This window comes from Rutilus rutilus (assembly GCF_951802725.1).
Source record: "Rutilus rutilus genome assembly, chromosome: 1".
In the NCBI taxonomy this organism is placed as follows: Eukaryota; Metazoa; Chordata; class Actinopteri; order Cypriniformes; family Leuciscidae; genus Rutilus; species Rutilus rutilus.
This window is the reverse complement of record NC_140209.1, coordinates 25693608-25713651: the sequence shown is the minus strand read 5'-3', so window position 1 is coordinate 25713651 and position 20044 is coordinate 25693608. Positions and strand designations below refer to the sequence as shown.

The 20044-nt window shown below is 35.6% G+C and overlaps 1 protein-coding gene across 1 annotated transcript; it reads left to right on the top strand.

Annotated features, from left to right (window-relative positions):
- Positions 1-728: 728 nt before the first annotated feature.
- On the top strand, positions 729-19668 carry LOC311277357 (uncharacterized protein). The gene is made up of 6 exons (XM_084387651.1): positions 729-862; positions 4928-4996; positions 15712-16290; positions 16484-16519; positions 16715-16813; positions 16903-19668. Exons 2-6 carry the CDS (start codon positions 4986-4988, stop codon positions 18008-18010), a joined length of 1833 nt encoding a protein of 610 aa, XP_084243777.1. The 5' UTR covers positions 729-862; positions 4928-4985; the 3' UTR covers positions 18011-19668.
- Positions 19669-20044: the final 376 nt, after the last annotated feature.

Genomic DNA, 20044 nt, shown 5'->3' with positions numbered 1-20044 from the left:
AGACAGCTCAATCACGAGCGAGGGCGGGTCTATGTTGAAACGCTGCTGTCAATCACAATCGTGGAAGGGGCGTCCGACGTCACAAAATCGAACGGCTTGATTAGAGAGTGTAGAACATATAAGGAGATTTTAAAAAAAAAACACTGGATGGATTTTTATCATTTTATGATGGTTGTGTACAGGCACTGCCAACACACATTTCAGTACAATCAACTTGTAAAAGTGCATGTACCATTATATGACCCCTTTAAAATCTACACAACATGTGATGTCCCTGAGCACACACACTGCATGTGTTAAAATCTACACAACATGTGTCAGTCAGTACAGTGAGTCTGTCCAGAGCTTGAAACATTGTCTTGTACTTTGTGTGCACATTAATTCTGTATTCGACTATTGATTAAATGGTTAATATTTTTACATCTGCCCCTTTTGCTTTTTTTTTTTTGCTTTCAACAAAACGTGTCATTTTTAACATCTCTTTTTAGAGTTCTCGTACAAGCAAATGATAAAACACTGTTGCAATAGCTGAACTACCGGTAATAATAATTGACCATAAACCAAGGTCCAAGTTCCCTACTAAAACATTAAGTTTCATAACATGAAGTTTCTTTAATGTCATGTGATTTACTGGAAGGCAGTAGCCTACAGATCACCTCTGATTGGCTGACATGTAGATTCGCATAAATTAATTAAAGTATTTAAGACAGACTTACACAGTTTACCATAGACTGTAGCAGAGTAACACATGCAGATACAATGGCTTACATCACTCAGGTGATTTAAGGATTCAAGACATTACTGTTGTATGATATTCAGCAGAGAACCTTCGTTTGCTGTTTGGAATCCAGATTCACTTCAGGTTAGTCAAATTTGACTTAATCTCAGTTAGAGTGTTAGCCAGTTACAAATGTGATAAAGGAGTGAAATCACAAACATGATCCCCACCCCGAGGTGACTGTAGAGGTCTCTTGTAAAATCTAAAAGATTTAAGATTTAATAATAATAAAAAATAAATAATCAGATCACATTTTTCACATTAAGTTGACAAATTGACTTGTTTCCTTTTTAAGGATTTAAATGTAAATAGGTCACTTGAATGCTAGGGTTTCCTTTTTAATGTAATATAACTATATGTGTATCAAGCAAACATTTTTTAAAGTGACAAACATCTTTTTTTAGGTTGTTTTATATTGTATATATGTTCAAGAGAGGGGGGAGGGGGGAGATTTAATATTGAAAGTAGTTTTTCCAAAAAAAAAAAGAAGAAAAAAAAGAAAGAAATGAAAAACAAGAATTCAGCTTGACTTTTCATTTTCCGTTCTGGGGTAGAAAAATTAATAAACATTAGGCTATATAGGCCTAAGTCACTTAGGAATAAATCACAGCGTGCTTCATGATAAAAAAAAAAAAAACAACAAAAAAAAAACAACGAAAAGCCAGTCTAGTGTGACGTGTTGCCTGGGCAGTCTGCACAATGGAGATATAAACGTGGAAATAGGGGTTTCACTTCACAGAGAATAAATCAGTTCCACCCCACAGCATATCTCGTTATCTCTGCTATTTATTTAAAACAGTACTCTTTCTTTTTAATCTTTTCCTTTTTTTTTTTCTTTGATCGTATGAGTACAATTTTGCAGATTGACAATTCTAAAACAGTTTCAGTGAATTAATCACAAATCAACTCAATGAAAAAGAACAATTAAATTAAATTCAATAGAAAGGGAAACATCACCACCTAGTGGTGAACATGCACAATTCTACATGAATAAAGCAATTAATCCATAAAACACATTATAACATTATATTTTATACACATTTCCTTCACAATGGAGATATAAACGTGTAAATAGGGGTTTCACTTCACATAGAATAAATCAGTTCTACATAAAACACAAAACGATGCACAAATTCATTACGATTGTGTCTCGTAATACAAAGTCAAAATAACTCGATATAACAGAACACACTCGACGCCAAACACACATCAAAATAGGGCTGTGCGATATATATCGTGAGATTGTTATGCGCATCTCGTCAGTAAAGCCGGTTCCTTGATTAGTAGTAAATCACCATCACCTGCTTTCAGATGAAGCGGCATTTAGGGCTGAGTAGATAATTAAGTGATTAATTAAGTGACTATTGAGCATTATTGAAGACACCTGATGTTAACAAGCAGAATCACTGATGGAGAAAATCACAAATTGTAAGTTACCATTAAGGTGATGGGTGTTTGCTTTAGTTGGGCTCTAGACCATTAAATGTTTACTTTAATATTTACTGTTGTTTGTCTGTTGTTATTGATTTATAGCAGTTAAATGAACAAAGTAAAATGTTATGTTATAGTATTGGTTATGTTTTGACATAATCATGCTGTGATCTGAAAAAGGAAACTTATTGAGATAGTTTGGTTTAACTTGTTAGCAGCAGCTTAGTGATTCTTCAGACTATGATTATCAGTATTTTACTTATAATTCAAAATATTTAGTAAACATTGTTCTGATCAAAAGACATTCAAATAAATTCATTTAAAACACAGACATCAATAATCAGCCTGTGAATCTCAACAATGGTGACAATAATAAAGCATGTTACAGTGGCTGCCACCAATCACAACTCATTAATGGCTCCCATCATGCATTGCGGTATGAATAAATTATGATCTGAATTGTCTATGTAATTTACTTTTTTTTTTCTATTTGAATATTCTGCTCCTCACCATTGTTGAGATGCATAGACTGAATCTTGACATCTGTGTGTGCCTAAAAGAACGTTTTTTTTTTTAAACAACTTTAAAGAAATCCTTAATATATCAAAAATTCTGGGCATTTATGCAGATTCATTAACCAACAACATAAATCGAAGTCAGAAAGAAGGATTTTAATGAGTTCAGTGATCAAGTTCAAATGATAATTGTCATAATATAACCAACACCATCAGATCACTTTTTCTTTGTTCAACTGGTGATTAAAGTTCAGAAACAGCAGACAAATAAAATCTAAAGCTAATAATATAAGGGTCAAGAGTCCAACTAAAGCAACCATTGATCGTCATAACGGTAACTTACAATTTGTGATTTTCTCCTTCAGTGATTCTGCTTGTTAACATCAGGTGTCTTAAATAATGTTCAATCATCACAAAATTAATCACTTAATTATCTTATTAACTTTAACACTCTTGAGTGTGGACTCATACACTCCCAGGAGTGTTAATTTAACACTGGAGTTTTTGCTGCGTACAAAGAGCCGTAGTTAACTGACAAGCTGAGCCATATCGCATTAATTATCGCTGGCGATACGTCCGCGATATTAATGCGATATGGCTCAGCTTGTCAGTTAACTACGGCTCTTTGTAGTAAATGCCGCTCCATCTGAAAGCAGGTGATGGCGATTTACTACTAATCAAGGAACCGGCAGAGCCCGTCTACGGAGAGCCTGTCCACTCCCTATTAAGCCCTATTGTACCGAATTTTGGTTGTAGTACCACCAGAGTTCCACTGGGGGCGCTCGCCATGAGTGCAAAATGAATGGGAGTCAATGGGGCTAGATGGCTAAATTTGTCTCTTTCACCCGATTGCCGTTGAGAAATCTCAGATGTGATTGTAGATTTTGCAAGTTCAACATGGGTTTTAGGTCGAAAGTTGAATGAACGAGTACTTTTGTCGTTTTGATTTCTTACAGGTTGAGTTGTTGTTGCCCATAACACGCTAGCATTCTGCTAATGACGTCAGCATTCTGACGTCATTGACATTTTGAAAGACTTTTTTAAAGCAAATAAGTGACTCTAAAAATTCTAACACCCAGCAATGTGTAATTTCTTTGCATCTCCTTTCGAATACAACATTCAAATTACTAGACAAAAAATTATATCCTGAGAAAAGTGGATTTTGAGGGGTATACCGCCATTGACCTCCATTCATTCTGCACTCGTCCTGTGAGCGCCCTCATATGGAATCAGAGTGGAACTGCAACCAGTTCAGAAGCCGGAAGTGTAGTGAGAGTGAAACTTCTCGCCATATTAGACATTCTCTGGAACCGGCTTTACTGATGAGATGCGCATAACAATCTCACGATATATATCGCCCAGCCCTACATCAAAATATGCCTTACAAGTTCATTGCAGGATAAATCCACAATAAAGGAGTTATTTATGTGTTTTGAACAATTTTAAAGTGTTTCTGTATGGTGTGTTTTGTGTGTCACCATTGTGTTGAAGAGTAGAGCCTGAGCTTCAGTCCAGAATGAGCAGAGAAACACTGATGATATGCTGCATGTTGCTTTATTTAACAGACAGTAACTGTGTAGTTGCTGATGCAGTGACGTATAGTCACAGCAAATCATGCATATAATTAACTGCATGTTTTTTCAGTGAAAAATTCAGAAAATAAATGTGAATTAACTGTGTTTTAACTGTGTGTTTCTGTTAAAAAAGATGAATGAAGATTTCTGTAAAAGTATTTTGCACTTTTTTAAATTAGGATATTTTACATTAATTTTACGGTTTTTGTATGGTAGCCATTGCTGACAGTCATTTGACTGTTTTTTTATGGGATTCTTTTACAATGAAGGTGTTTGATCGTAATAATTCAGGAAATAGCTGCAAAATAACAGTGTTTTTCTATAAAACATTTAAGGAAAATTTATGTAAAAGTATTTTGCACTTATTTAAAATAGGATATTTTACTTTAGTTTTACGGTTTTTGTTTGGCAGCCATAGCTGACAGTCATTGACCGTTTTTTTACAATTTTTATTTTTTACAGTGTATGGTAATGTCTAACTCAATTTGTACCTACAAAAACAACACTTAATTTGTTACTTTGTACTTTGTACCTCTGTGCTGAGCGGTGGAACAAAGAAAAAGAAAATGAAACTTAAACCTCTGCCTAGAGCAAAAACAAAAGATTTCCCTCTTGCCTTCTCCACTCAGTTTGACAAGCTTCATCACCAGAGCTAACCATCCGCAGACTACTCTGAAATAGGCTACGATGGACACCAGGTGGGTACTTTATTATTTGTTATCTTGAGATTAGTTCAAATATTTTTTCCCCATACTTTTTAGGCTGTAATTACACAAAGTAACGTCCAAAACAAAAAGCCAAGTCAGAATGTGATCAAACGGAGAAAAAAAATCAACACAAATTTAATCTCTATTTTTAATGTGAATTAAGATTGTTATTACATTTAATCAAATGTAAATTCAATGCCTGTTGTCAATGCGTCAAAGGTTTACCCATAATGAGAAATAAGGTAACACAGAGTCTGAGACAGGCCAAAGCGAATTTTTTCATTAAATTAATAGAGAATGCAAACGGCAATGGAAAATTAGTATTTATATTAGTTTAGTACAAAACCTAAACAAACTGCTTGGTCGACATCTAAATAAAAACAATAAGGAAATAGAGCTTCAAATTAATGACTCGATTATTAAAGATCCATTTTCCATAGCCACTAATTTTAACAGTTTCTTTATAAATTCTGTGAAAGAGATTACGTAGCATTTTGAATCATCTCTGTGTTCTGACAATGTCTCTGATCTACATCAGCCTGTATTCAAAATCACTGAAATCTCAGACTATGAAGTAACAAAAATTATTGTTGCCATGAAAAATTCAAAAGCTCTTGATGCATTTGGCCTTAATACACATTTTTTTTAAAGAGTACAAGGATCATCTAATACGTCCAATAACCCATCTTCTTAATAAGTCCTTTAACCATTCTATAGTCCCTGCAGATTGGAAAGTGGCTGCAGTGACACCAATACTTAAATCAGGTGCTACAACAGACATGTCTAATTATAGACCTATCAGCATACTTCCCGTTATATCAAAAATAGCAGAGAAGTGGGTAGTCAGACAGTTGACGGCTCATCTGGAAAATGTCCAACCTTCACTACATCCATTACAGTTCGGTTTTCGGACCCATCACTCCACCGATAGTGCCCTGTGTGTGTTAACAGAAAACATAAAAGGTCTGCTTGACAAGAGTCCTTGTGTCGGGGCAGTCTTCTTAGATTTGAAGAAAGCCTTTGACTCTGTAACCATCAGATTTTATTATACAGGTTGACTCAATTTAACATCTCTTATCAGTAGGGCTGGGCGATTTAAATCGCGATATTGTTATGCGCATCTCATCAGTAATGCCGGTTCCTTGATAAGTAGTAAATCGCCATCACCTGCTTTCAGATGAAGCGGCATTTACTACAATGAGCCGTAGTTAACTGACAAGCTGAGCCAAATCACATCAATATCGCGGACGTATCGCCAACGATTTTTAATGCGATATGGCTCAGCTTGTCAGTTAACTACGGCTCTTTGTACACAGCAAAACCTCCAGTGTTAAATTAACACCCCTGGGAGTGTATGAGTCCACACTCAAGAGTGTTTAAGTTAATGAGATAACTAAGTGATTAATTTAGTGATGATTGAGCATTATTGAAGACACCTGATGTTAACAAGTAGAATCGCTGAAGGAGAAAATCACAAATTGTAAGTTACCATTATTGTGATGGGTGTTTGCTTTAGTTGGGCTCTGAGCCTTTCATGTGTTTGCTACTTTAGATTTTGTTTGACGGTTGTATTTGAGTTAAAACTGCCAGTTGAACAAAGAATAAAAAGTGATCTGTGTTGGATATATTATGACAATCATCATTTGAACTTGATCACTGAGTTCATTAAGATCCTTCTTACTGAATTCGATTTATGTTGTTGGTTACAGCATAACTGTGAATCTGAATAAATGGCCAGAATTTTTGATATAATATAAATAATTTCTTAAAAGTTTTTAAAAGAAAAATCATTATTTTAGGCACACACAGATGTCAAGATTCAGTCTATGCATCTCAACAATGGTGAGGAGCAGAATATTCAATGAGGAAAAGTAAATTACATAGAGTCATAGTCAATTCAGATCATAATTTATTCATACCGCAATGCATGATGGGAGCCATTAATGAGTTGTGATTGGTGGCAGCCACTGCAACATGCTTTATTATTGTCACCATTGTTGAGATTCACAGGCTGATTATTGATGTCTGAACGTCTTTTTGATCAGAGCAATGTTTATTAAATATTTTGAATAATAAGCAAAGTCCTGATAATCATAGGCTGAAGAATCACAAAACTTCTGCTAACAAGTTAAACCAAACTATCTTAATATGTTTCACTTGTCAGATCACAGTATGTTTATGTCAAAACATAACCAACACTATAAGATAACATTTTACTTTGTTCATTTAACTGTTTTAAATCAATAACAGCAGACAAACAACAGTAATTAAAGTAAACATATAATGGTCTAGAGCCCAACTAAAGCAAACACCCATCACCTTAATGGTAACTTACAATTTGTGATTTTCTTCTTCAGTGATTCTGCTTGTTAACATCAGGTGTCTTCAATAATGCTCAATCATCACTAAATGAATCACTTAATTATCTCCTCAGCCCTAAATGCCGCTCCATCTGAAAGCAGGTGATGGTGATTTACTACTAAATCAAGGAACCGGCTTTACTGACGAGATGCGCATAACAATATCGCGATTTAAATCGCCCAGCCCTACTTATCAAGCACTTTTATGGTTTAAATCCTACCTGTCCCACAGGAAACAGTACGTGGTAGTAGATGGTGTCAAATCTCCTTGTTTAGATTCTGGAGTTGGTGTCCCGCAGGGGTCTGTTCTTGGGCCGGTTCTGTTCTCTCTTTTTATCAATAACCTACCAAATTCATGTCCAAACGTCTTCTCGCAGATGTATGCGGATGACGCAGTAATTTACACTCAAGAAAAAACCATCCAACAAGCAGCTGCTGATCTCACAGCTGCCATACACTGTAAAAAATAAAATTGTAAAAAAACAGTCATTGACTGTCAGCTACGGCTGCCAAACAAAAACCGTAAAAATAAAGTAAAATATCCTAATTTAAATTAAGTGCAAAAAACTTTTACAGAAATTTTCCTTAAATGTTTTACGGAAAAACAGTGTTTTTTTACAGCTATTTCCTGAATTATTACGATCAAACACCTTCATTGTAAAAAAATCCCATAAAAAACAGTCAAATGACTGTCAGCAATGGCTACCATACAAAAACCGTAAAATTAATGTAAAATATCCTAATTTAAATAAGTGGAAAATACTTTTACAGAAATCTTCATTAATCTTTTTTAACAGAAACACACAGTTAAAACTAGGGCTGGGCGATTTAAATCGTGAGATTGTTATGCGCATCTCGTCAGTAAAGCCGGTTCCTTGATTAGTAGTAAATCGCCCTCACCTGCTTTCAGATGAAGCGGCATTTAGGGCTGAGGAAATAATTAAGTGATTAATTTAGTGATGATTGAGCATTATTGAAGACACCTGATGTTAACAAGCAGAATCACTGAAGGAGCAAATCACAAATTGTAAGTTACCATTAAGGTGATGGGTGTTTGCTTTAGTTGGGCTCTAGACCAATTTATGATTAGTTTAAAATTTACTGTTGTTTGTCTGCTGTTATTGATTTATAACAGTTAACTGAACAAAGTAAAATGTTATCTTACAGTGTTGGCTACGTTTTGACAATCATGCTGTGATCTGAAAAAGGAAACATATTGAGATAGTTTGGCTTAACTTGTTAGCAGCAGTTTTGTGATTCTTCAGCCTATGATTATCAGTACTCTACTTATAATTTAAATTTAATAAACATTGTTCTGATCAAAAAGACATTTAGATAAAGTGATTTAAAACACAGACATCAATAATCAGCCTGTGAATCTCAACAATGGTGACAATAATAAAGCATGTTGCAGTGGCTGCCACCAATCACAACTCATTAATGGCTCCCATCATGCATTGCGGTATGAATAAATTATGATCTGAATTGTCTATGTAATTTACTTTTCCTCATTGAATATTCTGCTCCTCACCATTGTTGAGATGCATAGACTGAATCTTGACATCTGTGTGTGCCTAAGAAACTATTTTCTTTTTTAAACATCTTTTAAGAAATCCTTTAAATTACATAAAAAAATTCTGACCAATTATTCAGATTCACAATTATGCTGAAACCAACAATATAAATTGAAGTCAGAAAGAAGGAATTTAAAGAGTTCAGTGATCAACTTCAAATGATGATTGTCATAATATAACCAACACCATCAGATCACAATTTATTCTCTGTTCAATTGGCAGTTTTAACTCAGTTACAACAGCCAAACCAATTCTAAAGAACATATAAAAGGGTCAGAGCCCAACTAAAGCAACTACCCATCACAATAATGGTAACTTACAATTTGCGATTTTCTCCTTCAGCGATTCTACTTGTTAACACCAGGTGTCTTCAATAATGCTCAATCATCACTAAATTAATCACTTAGTTATCTCATTAACTTAAACACTCTTGAGTGTGGACTCATACACTCCCAGGAGTGTTAATTTAACAGTGGATGTTTCGCTGTGTACAAAGAGCCGTAGTTAACTGACAAGCTGAGCCATATCGCATTAAATATCGCTGGCGATACGTCCGCGATATTGATGTGATTTGGCTCAGCTTGTCAGTTAACTTCGGCTCTTTGTAGTAAATGCCGCTTCATCTGAAAGCAGGTGATGGCGATTTACTACTAATCAAGGAACCGGCTTTACTGATGAGATGCGCATAACAATATCGCGATTTAAATCGCCCAGCCCTAGTTAAAACACAGTTAATTCACATTTTTTTCTGATTTTTTACTGAAAAACATGCAGTTAATTATATGCATGATTTGCTGTGACTATACGTCACTGCATCAGCAACTACACAGTTACTGTCAGTTAAATAAAGCAACATGCAGCATATCATCAGTGTGTCTGTGCTCATCCTGGACTGAAGCTCAGGCTCTACTCTTCAACACAATGGTGACACACAAAACACACCATACAGAAACACTTTAAACCCCAACAGAACATTAAACACTATCAGGATCTCAGCATCTTCACTTATTACAATCCAGACTTTATTTCTTTCATACTAACATTCTTATTGAGAATTAACAGAGGTTTAGAAGTAGAAGTTTTATTGAAAAGAAATAAAGTTTGATGTCACCATGATGGAGATCAGTGTTTGCTTTAGTTGGGCTCTTGACCTTTTAGTGTTTAACTTAAATTTTCTCAGGCTGCTTTAACTGTGTGTCTTTGATGCATATTAGTTATGGTAGGAATCCAAGAGAAACTCAGATCAGATGATGTTGGTCTCCTTTTAGTGATAATAGACATCATGTAGTGTCCTGCATCATTGATACCACCTGAAGTGTAAATCTGATTAAGTAATTAAATATTAGTTGTTAATTTTTGCCTGACAAAACTGCTATAGAAGATTCCTGCAGTGCTACTCAATCTGATACTCAGATTTTATGATGTCATTATACAGAAAATGTTTTGACAGGATTATATAGACTCACTCAGACATCAATAATCAGCGTATGAATCGCAACAATGGTGACAACGAAAAAAAAAATCTGAACTACTATAAAGTCACAAAAAGGCTTTGTTGGTTGTCACCATTGTTGAGATTCATATGTTGATTCTTGATGTCTATACTACAAAAAAAAAAAAAAATTCAACCAGCTCAAAACTTTTTCCATATAATACATATCTTTTTAAATTTCAGTTTATTGCAATATTGTTGCCAAGGATCATGTGAGAAATTATGACATTATAGAGTTTGTATAAAGCTAAACTCAATCTACATATTATGTAATCTAAACTAAAATATTCAAATATTTGGCTGTCATATCAGTGAACCAGATCATCACTTATGAATGATCAAGATCATCTGATATTTCTCCTGCATTTATTGCAATAACAAATGTATATTAAATACACAGTTAAAGCAGCCAGAGAAAACTAATGTTACAAACTCACGGGTCATGAGCCCAACTAAAGCAGACACTGATCTCAATCATGGTGATATCAAATTTATTTTAAAGCTGTCAGCTGCGGCTGTCAAACAAAAACCGTAAAAATAAAGTAAAATATCCTATTTTAGAAGTGCAAAAAACTTTTACAGAAATTTTCCTTTAATGTTTTACAGAAAAACAGTTATTTTACAGCTATTTCCTGAATTATTACGATTTTAAAAAATTATATGCATGTGAGAAATTATGACATTATAGACTTTGTAAAAAAAGCTAAATTCCTTCTACATGTAATCTAAGCTAATATATTCATATTTTTGACTGTCATATCAGAGAATCAAGCCATCATATGATGACATCATCAAAGAACGACCAAAATCATCTGAAATTTTCTCCAGCTTTTATTGCTATAACAAATGTGCATGAAATACACAGTAAAAGCAGCCAAAGAATAACATAAGTGAAAAATTGAAGTCATGAGCCCAACTAAAGCAGACACTAATCTCAATCATGGTGACATCAAATTTATTTTAAAGTTTTTTACAATTTATTTAAATTAGCATATTTTACTTTAATTTTAGGGTTTTTGTTTGGCAGCCGCAGCTGCCAGTCATTTGACCCTTTTTTTACGTTTTTTTTTACAATGAAGGTTTTTGATCGTGATTATTCAGGAAATACCGGTAAAATAACAGTGTTTTTCAGTTTATTTAATTTAGGATGTTTTACAGTTTTTTGGGGAGCTGACAGTCATTTGACCATTTTATCATTTAACTGTTTTCTTTCTGTTAAATTACAGATTATATTTGTAATTTTACATACATTTTTATATAATTTAAGAAAACAGAAAAAATACTGTATGAAAAATACAACAAATATTCTGTATAAAAAGTGTGAATTACTGTAATTTGTCATTAATGTCACAATACCTAAAATAACAGCTGAATTTATATTTTACAGATATTATTTGTAATTTTACAGTGTTTTGAGTACAATTTAAAATGAAAGAAAATGATCGTAAAAAAATCAGTTATTTTCTGTAAAATTAGGATTTTTTTTACAGTGTATCTTATGTGCAGGACTGGCTCAAGAATTCATGCCTCATGTTGAACACCAGAAAAACTGTGTGCATGTACTTAAAACGCCACGTCGAAGTAAGCAGATCAAATGTCTTCCTGAATGGAGAGGAACTTCACCTGGTCTCAGAATTCAAATACCTTGGGGTAGTCCTTGATTCAACACTTTGCTTCAAAAGTCATGTAAAAAAAGTAGCAAAGGTTGTCAAATTTAATCTTCAAAATTTTTGGCACATTGGAAATAATTTAACTATGGGTGCTGCTAAAACATATTTTTATTCAATGATTATTTCTCATTTTGATTACTGTTTGACTATCTGGTCTCTTGCTTGCCCCACAACACTTAAACCCATAGAAAGTCTATATAAAAAGGCATTAAAAACATTAGATAAAAAAAACGCTATCCCACCATCACTGTCAAGTGCTAAAAAAACATAGATTATTAGATTTTCAAAATTTGATTAACTTGAAAATGGCCTGTCTGATATATAAGGTCCTTCACTCCCTCGCTCCGCCACCTCTGAAGGACTTTATTAAATCCAAAGAAAATTCTCTGAGGACCACACAAGCCTTGATAATACCTCACAGGCGTACCACCTTCGGTCAGATGGTCCTGTCTGTCCGGGGTGGGAACCTGTGGAATAGTCTTCCTCTAACACTAAGAGAATGTACTACATATAGCTCGTTTGAAGTCCAGCTGAAAAAATGGCTATGGGCAAATCAAAGCTGCACACATTAGTATGTATGTTTTATCCTTTTTTAAATAGTTTTACGTTGTAATGTGTATATGGATGAGTGTTTGAGAAGTTGAATGTAGTCTTGTGTGAATATTGTATATAGGATTTAGCTAATTTATGAATTGACTGTAGATGTAAATCTTATTTTGCAATGTTTTATGAGCTGTGTGATCCTAGCCTGTGGGACTACGGATGGAAATTAGCCCTTGGCTATAATCCGGCATTTTTACATGCATGTACTCCATGTTATGTTCATTAAAATGCACTGTCCCAATCAAAAAAAAAAAAAAAAAAAAAATAATAATAATAAAAAAAAAAAATCATTTAGCAGACGCTTTTATCCAAACTAACTTACAAATGAGGTGAACAATAGAAGCAATCAATCCAGCAATAGGGCAACAATATGCAAAAGTGCTGTGATGAGTCCCATTGGTCTAGCACAGTACACATAGCAAGATTTTTGTTGTTTTTCTTTTTTAGATAGATGTATAGAATTATTTTTTTTTTTTTTATTAACGTTAACAAATTACAAAATAATAACACCTGTAATTTGAAACATACCTGACACATAACAAAGGGGATATTCAAACAGAAATATACATTAGATCACAGTAACAGAACATTGCTCTACAAATCAAACTGTACAATTGGACTAACAAAACCGAGGAGAATACACATAATGTCTAGACACTTCTGGGACGTTATGTCATACCAATTGCTGTAACATTTACAGCAACTTACTAGCAATTTTGGTTGCCAGTAAGCCTGTAAATTTACAAGATTACACTGTAAAACCTAACAATAATATGTACTAAATAAAAGTTTTTTACTGTGATCTTTACAATATGAATTAAAACCTGTGTAAACTAATTTCATTTGAGGAAACCGATTATTTTAAATTGGTCAATTTTCATTTCATATTTTTACTGTGATCTTATTTCATTTGAGTCCACTAAAAAAAATAATGTTTCTTAAAATAAAATTAATTTAAAAGAGTTAACTAAACATCAATTTAACTCAATCCTCTTGCAGATAATTGTTAGAATTTCACAAAAAGATAATCAATGCATCAGCAACTACACAGTAACTGCCTTTAAATAAAGCAACATGCAACATAAAGGGCAGAGGTGGGAAATCCAGGGGCCAATGATACCCCTTTTCCACCAAGGCAGAGCTGGTGCTGGTTCGGAGCCAGAGCCTAGTTTCAAATCGGTTCTTTGTTTTTCCACCACCAAAGCACCAGCTCCGAACCAGTAAAACTGGTTCTTAAGTAGCACCAAATCATTGCAGGGTCTAGAACGGAGCCAAGAAAGAACCGCTTGCGTCAGAGGCTGGGGGCGGGGTTACCGTGGCCAACAAGACTGAAGAGAAACTTGTGACCGCCATTTTCAAATAGCAGCTAATCGAGCTAACAGCAGCTAAACACAATGGACGCGATTAAACAAAAACAGCAGTGGTCAGACGACGAAACAAGCTGCTTTCTTGCACTTTGGTCCTCTTCAGAAGTCCAGAGTAAGTTAGACGGGGCTTCGCGGACGAAACCGGTTTTGCAGAAAATACAAAGAGCCGCGCGAACACGTTGGATCCGCCATGTTTGGATGCCGATGTAGGTCCGAAAAGCCATGAACATCAATAGCAAAGCAACGTCCATTGTTGATGATGTGTTTGTGTTTGGCGCCGCCGCGCTAACGTTGCTGAGAAAGATGAGACGTAGCTGTGACATAAGACCTGGCTCTGCTTTGGCTCTTTTAGCCTGTGGAAAAGCAAACCGGTTCTTTGGAGGCTCATCAGTCGAACCAACTCCGAACCGGCACTAGCTCTAGCTCCGAACCAGCACCTGGTTCTTGTTGGTGGAAAAGGGGTATTAGTAAAAGTCCTGCCATATGTTTATTCCACCCATAAACTCAATCAGCTGATTTCACTAATTAGTTCTCTCTCCTGTCTGAATTAGCAAATCCAGGTGATTGGAACAAAATACTGAGGAGGACTTTTACTTTCTGAACCTGGACTTTACACCTCTGCATAGCAATGCCACATGTCTGCCAAGAGCAAAGAAATAAACCAGAACTGGACCATATCGTAGCCACAAAATCTGTGTATATTAAATATGGAGTAATTTCAGCCACAGCCTCAGATGAAATCAACTGAAGAGAAAAGAAGACATTAAATCTGTGAAGATCTCAGCAGAGGAGGATTAAACAACTCCACAAACAGCATTACCAGCTTCACTTATTACTAACCAGACTGACTTTATTTCTGTCAGACGTCTACAAAGGTTTTATTGAGAATTAACAGAGGTTTAACTCTAATGTGTTTCATTTGAAGTCACCATAACAGTGACTAGTGTTTCCATTAGTTGGGCTCTTAACTCTTACCATTTACCAGTGTCGAACTAAAAAGGGCAGTGGGCAAGATCTCACAGACCAAAACAAAAACAGACATACTAACACGAAAACATTTCAAAGTAAAATAACTGGTTGTATAGACCTTATGTGCCAGAGAATTGAGGGTGCCGCCATCTTTAGAATATTGTCTCTAAACTTCAGTTTTTGCTGTCGCTCTGTATATTTTTATGGCATTGCTGTCCATGAGTAATTAGCTTTTGAAGTGAATTTACTTAATATAAAGTTAAAAAAAGTTAACGAAAGTTATCATGAGGATTGTAATGTTTAAACCAGATGTCTTAACAAATGTCAGTCGACCAGGAAGATTTTAAAACGAGCCGTTCATTTATAAATATGCAAGATCGCTGTGAAAATAAAACCGGAAGTGAAAAGACAACGAGCGCAGCGCTGAAAAAGGGCGGGGCTACATAAGGTCTATAGAGAAACGAGTATGTGAACTTAGCATGTTTCCTAAATATCTGCAAACATATTATGGTGTTTTTAAGCTTTAGTAGAGTGAAAAAGCACTTTAATCATTAAAATGTTATGATTAAATTGTTTTGAAATGCATTATATATTATGAATAGACATATTTATTCAGAGATGAAATATCATTGTTACTACGTAAATTGCTCTGTTTTGATTCTATAACGCAGGGAACAATTACAGGAGCTCCTGTGGGAGTATGTAGTGGACACACTCAACTACACTGAGACAGTGAGGGACTTCTGTGACGAACAACAGAAATGGACCCTTGAGAGAGAGAAAGAGCTGGAGATGATGAGAGACATCAAGGACCAAGCAGACAAAGTCAGTCATAAGTTTGACAATCTAAAGCGCTCAAATAATAAAGCAAAGGCATTGGGGGCATTCCTGAAGAATAGTGTAAAATCTGGGTCCATAAATAAGAAGCTGGAGAAGAAACTGGGTGCTGTCCTGGAGAACACACTTCAGGGCCTGGAGAAGCTTGACGTCTTCCTGGATGCAGTGGAGAATCTCGCAGTCACCTCACCGTTTGTCTTCACTGGACAGATCTTCTTGTCTGAGGATGAGAGTCCTGAACATGTGCGATCAGTCATCACAGCTGCAAGAATGTCCTCTCCTCTCCTCATCCACTTTAAACGAAATGCAGAAACCTTCTTCCTTCCTTCACTCAGTAACTTGGACGCCCTATCCTTTCAATTAGAAAAATACATACAAATCACAAAACAGATTTGTGAGAGAATGGAGAAAAAGTTAGTACTGACATTCATGCAATGTTCATTTTTAAAGCATATATTTTGATTATATACACGTTAATACAGATTATCAAAATACTAATACTTAGCATTTACTAAATTAATCAAATCGAAGGCTTAGTTCCATAATTTGATCAATAATTAACTTTTTTTTCTAAATGTATCCCCCATCCCTCCACCCCCCTCACAGATCCGAGAGTGATTTGGGGTGTGAAGGTACTCATAGGTAAGTATTATAAATTTTAGGGTAAGATTGGGGTTAATTTAACATCTTCATTATTCATAATAACCTAAAGGCCGAACTGAATGGAATAATTCAATCTGAATTCTGAAAGTTTATTTGCTTTTATGATAATCTCTAAAATATAGACCTGTCTAAAAATATACAAGTCTTTGTTAATCCTGCTGAAACTCTCTACAGACGTAAGAAGGCTCAGCCTGTAGTGAAGATCAGCTTGAACTTCAGCGAGGACTCCATGCAAAAAATGCTTGATCATTTGAAGCTGTTATGCAAAATAAGGTAAGACCTATATTTATGATCTGATGTTTTCTTCACACTCATGCATCGTGAAGGTGACTGTAAATGAAATCTTTTTTATTATTGTCTAGGATGGACCAGCACACAAAGCTGACTTTCATTTTTCAGGAATATGCTCAGCGCTTCATTGATTTATTCAGTCAGTGTCACTCTAGAATGGAGAAGTGTCTGTCAGATCTGGAAGAGAGTGCAGTTCAGCTGGACAAGATGAAGAAGGGGGCCAGTATCTCCACTGTGACTGGCAGTTCGGTTGGGATAGTAGGGGGTGTTTTGTCCATTGTGGGTCTTGCTCTGGCCCCCGTCACTGCAGGAGCGTCACTGGGTCTCACTCTAGCAGGTGTCAGTCTGGGGGTTACCAGTGGGGCAAATAGTTTGGTCACAGGCGTCACTGAAGTAGGAGTCAACCAAAGGCATAGTAGAAAAAGCCAGAATATTTTCCATCAATATATGAATGATGTGGAGAAGATTATAAACTGTCTGGAGCATGCCAGTAGACGGGATCATCTAAAGGGGCCTGCTGGGTTTAGTTTCATTACAGCTGGGAAACTGGGACTGTGTTCTGCATTGGGCAGAGGTATTGAATCTCTGGTAGATGGAGCTTCAGCTGTTAAAACTGAGGAGGGGATTGCAACAAAGTCTACTAGAGCTGGATTAAAGTCTGCTAAAGCTGGATCAAAGTCTGCTGGGTTTAGTTTCACTGCTATGAAACAGGCAATTAGTGAAGCACGTAGGGTTGCATCATTGGCCAAAGGTGTTGATGCTCTGGTAGATGGAGCTTCTGCTGCTAAAATACTCAAAACTGAGAAGGTGATTGCGACTGCAACCAAGGCTGGGCTCCAGGGGACACGAAATTCCCGTAGCATTCCCAAACTGGCAGCAGACCTTCCCGACATTGGGCAGCTGGCAAAAGGGACGCCACTAGCTCTTTCAAAGTCTGCTAGAGCTGGATTCATCGGTATAAATGCCCTCTTTATTGGCTTCGATGTCTTATTTATTTGCAAAGAGAGTATAAGTCTGGCCAAAGGGAGCAAGAGTGAGAAATCTCAGCTCATCCGCTCCAGAGCAGCTCTGTGGAGATCTGAGCTGGAGGACTGGGAGAAGATCCATGATTCCTTGTGCATAGGGATAACGAGGGTTAGGAAGAGTCGGGAAGTGTTGAATAAACCTTTTCTTCCTTAAAGAGCTTTTAAAAGTTATTTTCAAGATTGAGAAGAGCTGAGATGAGCAATAATTTAGACCTACAGTTCGACTTGCTGTCCTGGAACACTAATCAGTTTATCAACTAAACACCTTGTTGTTCAAGCTTTCTGGTTTACTAATTGATGAAATAGGATATCTTACTTATGTTTTATCATTTACTTATGATTTTACCATTTGCTTATGTTTATCATTTAATGATTTAGATCTTAAGTAACATTTAATCAAATGTAATCATATTTTAAGAAATCATTATTATCATGTTGATGTGTTTCTCATTACTATTATTTTGATGTGTTTGCCATTATTATCATTTAAAATGTATGTTTAATAATTTACTTTTATTAATCTTTATGCCTCAAATGTAGCTGATTGACTTCAGGTGAACTTTTGTACTTGCTGTTAGATGAGGGCAGAAGTCTTTAAGTTCCCGATAGACAGACAACAAATGCTCGAATGTCTCAGAATAAAGTAATAAACGAATGTTATAACAGCTTAAGATCTTGCAGAAGGGATGTGTGCAGCAGTTGTCTTGTGTATTGTATTAAGATTAACAACTTTCTGACACATTTGGGGTACAAGACAATGTGTGTATGGCCCTCTCCACGATGTGAAACCACAGAAGAAAGATATGTCTTTGTCTCTCGAGACTGCTCGAATGAGATCGGAGAGAGGAACTTTTCAAAGAGAGATCTCTCAAACAACTTTACTTAAAAATATTACACTCAGAGTGTCTTAATTATAGTTTACTTAGAAAGATTAGAAGTGATTTTAATTGTTAATTTTATTTTTCTTTATGAAATTTTTATCCTGAATATGAGTGAATTAATTTCACTCTTCATTTATTGTTTGATTGTCTGCTGTTAAGATATAACATTTGACTTAATCATCTCCTCCCTGCATCACTAATAATTCATGTTAATAAAATAAAAGCATTAATGAGATCTGCTTGATTCATTACACATGGCAAATTAATGTTTTGAGAGTTAAAAATCATTACATGGTGGAAGTCTAAACTTTATCCTATATACACGTGTACATCACTGTCAAATCCAATATATATATGATTAAAAAGAAAATTGCACTTGTGTGTGTCTTATATGTCAAGGCCTTATGGTTTCAAAATGGACTGCTCATATTTAGAAAAAAAAAAAATGTTTTTGACAAAATGAAAAAAAGTTATGGTTATATCTCAATTGTGTATCACGGAGAAAGCATCAGCTGTTTCCTGATAAGCAAAAACACATTTAAAGACAAACGCAAAGAGCGTGATTTATCGAGCCGCGAGTCCGTATGTGATGTCAGAGTACCGAATTTTGGTTGTAGTTCCACCAGAGTTCCACTGGGGGCGATCGCCCATGAGTGCAAAATGAATGGGAGTCTGTGGCGCTAGTCGGCTAAATTTGTCTCTTTCACAAGTTGATTGCCGTTGAAAAATCTCAGAATTTATTGTAGGTTTTGCAAGTTCATCATGGGTTATAGGTAGAAAGTTGAATGAACGAGTACTTATGTCCTTTCGATTTCTTACAGGTTGAGTTGTTGTTGCCCATAACACGCTAGCATTCTGCTAATGAACGCTGATTGGTCAGTGAAGGACTGATTACGACCAGAGATACCGCTTGATGGCATAGTGGCATCCGAAGCGGGACCAGAAACAAACAAAACAAAACCTCTTCTAGCACGTGTGTTTACCTGTGTCAGCTGTGTTGTCGATGCCTCGAGAGAAAGGAAAGTGCAGAGCGCGAAAGCACCAAAGGATTGCCGTAAAACAGTAGGGGAGAGCGGGGCACAAAGTAACGCTTTTTGACTTTCTCAGTTTGTGTAAATCTACTTATGGTTCAGAGTATTTATTTTTTCCCACATTAATTTCCCACATGTCTAGTACAATTATGTGTTTTTGTTTTATTAATACAGTATATACTTTTTTCTTGATATACCTCGAAAGAACGGAAGTGAAATGTGACAACATGCCCCATAGGTGGGGTACATTGTAACATGTGAGGGGCACATTGTAAC

What these genes read in the sequence shown, in the direction of transcription:
- LOC311277357 (XM_084387651.1), top strand. An exon ending in GGGTGTGAAGGTACTCATAG is followed by an intron (nt 16,520 to 16,714) that starts GTAAGTATTATA and finishes AACTCTCTACAG; the next exon opens with ACGTAAGAAGGCTCAGCCTG. An exon ending in AAGCTGTTATGCAAAATAAG is followed by an intron (nt 16,814 to 16,902) that starts GTAAGACCTATA and finishes ATTATTGTCTAG; the next exon opens with GATGGACCAGCACACAAAGC.